The sequence below is a fragment of the Drosophila erecta genome, unplaced genomic scaffold, assembly GCF_003286155.1.
Source record: "Drosophila erecta strain 14021-0224.00,06,07 unplaced genomic scaffold, DereRS2 tig00000055-arrow-pilon, whole genome shotgun sequence".
Classification (NCBI taxonomy): Eukaryota; Metazoa; Arthropoda; class Insecta; order Diptera; family Drosophilidae; genus Drosophila; species Drosophila erecta.
This window is the reverse complement of record NW_020825200.1, coordinates 20979538-20985537: the sequence shown is the minus strand read 5'-3', so window position 1 is coordinate 20985537 and position 6000 is coordinate 20979538. Positions and strand designations below refer to the sequence as shown.

Sequence of the window (6000 nt, the reverse complement as noted above, 5' to 3'; positions counted from 1 at the left end):
GGGAAGCCTCCGGCAAGTGGACAAGAGGTCTCCACAGCTGATCAGTTGTCGCTCGCAGCAAACTGTCAAATGCTGCTGATATCGGCAGCATGTAGTGCGCTTGAACTAAATTGTATCAAGTAATACCTAACCCTAAAAGTATACTTATCGGTTATCATTAAGCTTTTCGTAATACTCTCCACTCAGTAAACCCAGCTTTAAGTTATCTGATATTATATATTCGTTCTGATTAAGTTTTTCGTAACACTCTTCGCTAAGTAAGTCCAACTCTGAATTATCGCATAAGCGAGTATTCCATACTTCCAATAGCCCTTTTAAAAACTCACAGCGTTTAAAAATTTCTGAAACAAATAACAATTTTTCCTTGCCCATTCATTCACCTTCCCTTTTTAAAAGTGCACAGCGAAAAATACAAAATTAATTTATTTTGGAAAAATCATTTCTAACCTCTACATTTCGTTACGAATATCTAAGTATTAAAATGGGATTTTTCCAATCGTCTGCTGTTGACCGTGATCAGGGATTACTAAGTTGCTCATAATAAAAGGCGTCGTATATTTTTGTATATACATATTTATACCGATTACTCAAAGAGTATAAGATAATAAGAAACTTTTCCCACCAAGTATATAAATATTATATATTCTTGATTCTGTCTGTCAGCATGAACGCCTCGATCTCAGGAACTACAAAAACTAGAATGTTGAGAATGTTGAGCGCAAGTTTGTTTCCAATTGTTGCCACGCCCACAAACCGCAAAAAACTGTCAAAACATTTAAAGAATTTGATATTTTTTGAATATATCTTGTAAATTTCTATAGATTTGCCAAAAATCTTTTTTCCACGCACACTCTAACGCCCACAAACTCTGACGCCAAACCTTTTAAAAAATTTTTGATTTTTTTTTTTTCATTTAATTATGTTCTCCCAAATTTCTACCGATATTGCAGAAAAATTTGAATCTTCTCGTTTGCTCTTCCACTAGCTGAGTAACGGGTTTCTGATAGTCGGGGAACTTGAATATACCATTTTATTTTATTTTAAATTCGAATAAACTTTTATATCACTCTTCCATTTCAGATTTTGCAAGTTTCTCAGCTATGTTCATTTGTTTTACAAGAGTAAAGACAGAGAACGAAAATTTGGTGACCTGCAAGGAAACCAATTAAACAGTTATAAATTCCACCATAAAGTTCACATCTGCTTACACTAATGTTAGTTCCTACAGATATGGGAAATACGTCCATAGCCATGAAAGTTATCGGCTGCTGCAGTTTCTGCAGAAAGTACATGAGTGCATTTTTGTAACGTTTTTCCCCATCAATCCAGTTTGACTGAAACAGGGCATCCCCCAGCTTATTGCAGTCTTCCGTGAGATAGTTACACAGTATACAGAAGGGCGTCGTCTCTAGAAGAACGGCGGCCATGAATGAGAGCGCTGCGATGGCTGATCCCATGTTGGCGAACAGGACAATGTTGATTAGGGTGAAGCCCAGCACCAACCCCACCACCAGGAACTGCACGAAGATGGTACCAGAGATAACAGGACGCAGGCAGTCAACAAATCTGTAAAAGAAGGAGCCAAGGTATTAAAAGGATGTCAGATATATTTTCTAAATATCGTATTGATGATATTTGCTTAAAAGAAACAATTACATTATTGAATTATTGATTATTTTGGTATAAAAAAGTATTTTTAACTTGTCGAGTGAAAGGGTGGCACCCAAAACTGTCTACACGCCTACATTTTAAACAAGAATGCTATAGTCGAGTTCCCCGACTATCAGATACCCGTTACTCAGGTAGTGGAAGTGCGCGAGAGATTTTTCAACATTACCTAAAAACCTAAACAAGATATATTTAAAAATGTAAAAATATCACAAAATTTTTTTTTTGTATGGGTGTGACAGTTTTGAGCATTTTGTGGGCGTGGCAAAAACATGTTGGCAAATCTGTAGATTACAAAATATGTAAAAAAATTAAAAAATATTGTTTTAATCATTGCTTATTTAAATGTTTTCCCCTTATTTCTACCGATATTCCAGAAATGGAATTTTCTCGATCGCACTTCCACTACCTGAGTAACGGGTATATGATAGTCGGGGATAGTCTCTGTTATTTAAATGTACAGATACTAGATGCTAGCTCCCTTTTCTGCTTAGGTTAGATTGACCCCAATTCTTATTTATATTCTGTTTAGAAGTATGTATAATTTCCCTTTGCATGAAATAACAGTTGCCAGTCCCTTACCGCAGAATAACTTTGTGATCTTGTATGCACTCAACCAGTCGTTCATATCTTTGCTGCTGGCTTTCAGCAGGAGACGTTCCCAAACGTCGAAGGCGCTTCTCGAAGATCGGCATGTGGGCACGCAGGACTAGGACGAAGTTGACTGGGTAGCAATCAACGCATACGTCCTGGAAGCAGGCGCCAGCCATGGCGAAGTATTCCAGGCCGGCCTGCAGAGCCAGATGCAGAGTGCTAGATCGCCAGTCCAGAAAAGGGTAGTAATTTTGGTACGGTGGCCTTCCAATAAAGATCGCCGACAGAAACGTATTAGTGGCATAAATCATGTAGACCGCCATGAAAAAAAAGAATATACGGTTACTGAGGGAAACAGCGCGATGAATCTGAAGACGCTCTTCGGGTTCTGTGATACGCCTATCCATCTCGTCGAGAATGGCATTAGCCTCGTCAAAGCGCTTAACTAGTACCCACACTATCAGCACTTTTGTAGAGCAGGACCAAGCATTAAAGGCCACCTGCAGCGACGTTAGAAACTCTCCCGGGGAGAACTCCGACAAATGGCTGATATAGCCTGTGAGGAAGCCAATGGGCTGATAAAACGTGGAGAAAAAGTTCAGTGCGAAGGACCACAGTACGTAGGCCACGAAAAACTTGGCTGGTGGCTTGCGGACGCCCATTAAAAAGACGCAGCGCAGTAAGTATAGAGTTCCGTCTCGGGAGCGAACTGGGGAATCCTCCGGTTGGGTGAACAAGGCCGGAAACAACTTCCGCAGATACATAGTGAATGCACTCGAACTTCAATTATTGAACTAAAGCGCCCTCTGCAATGTCCTTTTATAGGGCCGCCAATGTCGTGATTATAAGTCCATCAATCGCCAATTAGATAATTCATGGGCGACACTTGAAAACTCGTTTGTGGAAATCAATTACCCTAGGGGTTACAAAGTTTACTAAAGTCTGCAGTGTATGGATTGAAATACCCTTCTCTCTATCAGTAATTGCAGAGGGTTGATACAATTCAAATGACCTAAAAATTGAAAAAGCATTGGATAACGCTTCACATAGGTGTAAAAGTTTACACTATTCCATTAATAAGTGATGATTCCCCTACCACGACGAAAAAACTAACAGCCTGCAACCGTTCACAAAGAAAAGGATTTCGTTTGCAATTGTGTAGTGTTTACATCATCGGTAGCAAACTCATGGACACAGCTACGATAGCTACAAAAATTATAGAGAAAATAATAATATTTAAATTTATTTATTTATACTAAGAAGACATAGTCAAATACCTTGAATATCAGATACCCATTACTCAGCTAGTGGGAGTGCGAACGAGAAGTTTAAATTTTTCATATTGATATTAATTGGCAGAACAAATAACACATTTAAGAAAATTTCAAAGGAAAAGATGTGGAAACTTTTTGTCGTTTTGTGGGCGTGACCAAAATGTTTTTTTTATACCAATAGAAATTTGACAGAAAAAAAACATGATAGAATGCTATAGTCGAGTTCCCCGACTATCAGATACCCGTTACACAGCTAGTGGAAGTCCAAAAGGGAAATTTCAAAATTTTCTGAAATATCGGTAAAAAGTGGAAAAAAATATTAATAAAATGAAAAAAAACTAAAAAAATGTTGTAAAGTGTGGGCGTAAGAGTTTTGGTCGGTTTGTGGGCGTTAGAGTGGGCGTGGCAAAATGTTTTTTGGCAAATCTAAAGAAATTTACAAGATATATGTATAAAAAAGTGAAAAAAATAACATTTGTCAAAAGTCAAAAGAAACATAAAAATTAACAAACGAATATTTCATTTTTGAAACCTAAAAAGATATAAGCAATTTAATGAAATATGATGAATTTTTGTATTGGCATAAGTATTTTGACAAGCCTTTAATAACAAAAAATAAGTTTAAATGAAGCTGGAGCTTGGGAGTTTTGAAAGAATTAATGAAATATATATCCTCCTTTGGTATTAATAACTTTTTGGAGTCGGTCCTTTACTGAATCCACCAAATTATGGAGAATCTTTGGAGTTATATCTTTCCAAAGGAAAATGATCTCAGAAATCGTCTCCTGTCGAGTTTTGTGTATCGAAACTGTTCTTTTGCGTTTTAAACCAGACCAGATGTTCTCAAAAATATTTAAATCTGGACTTTGAGGTGGCCAGTTTACCACCATGGCTCACTTTCTAACAAACGGGCTGCTTTTTTGCCTTTTCTGAGTTGGCTATCTTACAAAAATTTTATGCTTCGACGAGTTATACTGGAGAGAGCTTTCATCTGTCCATAAAACACTTCTCCAGAACGACTTTAGCTTGTCCAGATGTTCTTTTGCAAATTTCAACCTTTTAAGCTTGTTAATTTTTGAAATTTACGGCACATTCTTAGCAATATACATACGTCTTCATGTCCTTTAAACGTCGGACTGTGCGCTCGATCCTTACGATCACAATCACTTTTCGGAAGGCGTTAAGATTCCACTGCGTTGCAACGGCTTGGGGTTTCGCAAGAGGATTTTTTTTAAATTCCCGTATAAGGATTTTATCTTTGTCGAATGTTGTTTTGCGCTTAGGACCAGTTCTTTATAAGTTTTTTAAGTCATTATGTGTGTTTTAAACTTTTTAATTTGATAATATACAGTATGAGGCGACATAATGTGTAAAAGCTCTTTCGCAATGTTTTTTACTTTAAACCCAGCGTTAAACTGTGCTTCCATTGATGATCTAATAAACAAACTTAACTCAGACTTTTTACCCATGGACATCAATTAATTTTTTGTTTTTTAATAACGTTTAATATCGAAAAAAGTGAAATTTAAGGAATTGTTTATTTACACGTGCTCAAAAGCAGGATACCATTTACTAAATGAGAATGTGAAAATACTTATGCCAAACACAAATTGATTGTCTGCGTGCATTCTTCTAAGTAGAAAGAGAATGCAATGGGTAAGCCGTATAAAAATTGGCATTCTGTGTGCTAAATATTCATTCTTTGCTTTGCTTATCATCTTCGCAACATTAGTTAACCCATTTTCAAAAGAAGCTGACAATTTTGTCCAAATACTTATGCCGACTAGTGCCGACTAGATATACACACTTCGTTTTAAGCCCAAAGTACGCATGCCGCTTACTCTCGTATTAAGATCGTGCTTACGGAGACTACTTCGTGTGTATTATATGCGAAGAAAGGCCTCATTTAGTCTGTTGGTTAATTTGGTTTCTTTATTTCTGGAGCAGGGAAGGTCCCGCTCCGTTTAAAGTAAATTTGTCAATTGCTTGGAGTTCTCCAAGGTTTCTTCCAGGTTTCTTAGCCTAATTCGAGAGCAGCGCTGCCATCGTAGCCCTGTTACGCGTGCACTTGGGCTGAATTTTTTATATACACCTTGCAACAGAGTGCTACAATGCGTTTGTTGTTATTACAGTGGAACATCGCTATATGTGCATACTACACGATCAGCATCCGACACACCAATAGACATAAGTAGTAGGCTAAGAATGGAACGGAATGAGAAAATAAAGAAAACTTCGTTTGTGGAAAGTGAAGTAAACTGACGTTTTTATCGCCTCCTACAGTGGTTACCTCTTTTGACGAAATAACTAAGCAAATATCTTTAAGCTGACAAACAGCTTGTTGCTGAACTCCACTGAAAAACTGGACAAAGGTTACACACTTCTCGATCCAGGATTTAAAAAAGAAGTCTTTAGATCTCAAATCCAGATAAAATGCTATAGTCGATCCTCGACTATCAGATAC

The 6000-nt window shown here is 37.3% G+C and overlaps 1 protein-coding gene across 1 annotated transcript; it reads right to left on the bottom strand.

Annotated features, from left to right (window-relative positions):
- Positions 1–1028: 1028 nt before the first annotated feature.
- Positions 1029–3030, bottom strand: LOC6542635 (odorant receptor 42a). The gene is made up of 3 exons (XM_001970770.2): positions 2251–3030; positions 1209–1566; positions 1029–1150 (listed from the first exon to the last, which is right to left on the bottom strand). Exons 1-3 carry the CDS (start codon positions 3024–3026, stop codon positions 1064–1066), a joined length of 1221 nt encoding a protein of 406 aa, XP_001970806.1. The 5' UTR covers positions 3027–3030; the 3' UTR covers positions 1029–1063.
- Positions 3031–6000: the final 2970 nt, after the last annotated feature.

Excerpts from the sequence above, each read along its gene's own strand:
- LOC6542635 (XM_001970770.2), bottom strand. The coding sequence starts at position 3,026 with ATGTATCTGCGGAAGTTGTTTCCGGCCTTGTTCACCCAACCGGAGGAT. Across the intron at positions 1,567-2,250 it reads GATCACAAAGTTATTCTGCG|ATTTGTTGACTGCCTGCGTC; the intron begins GTAAGGGACTGG and ends CTTCTTTTACAG. Across the intron at positions 1,151-1,208 it reads CTGTAGGAACTAACATTAGT|GTCACCAAATTTTCGTTCTC; the intron begins GTAAGCAGATGT and ends GTTTCCTTGCAG.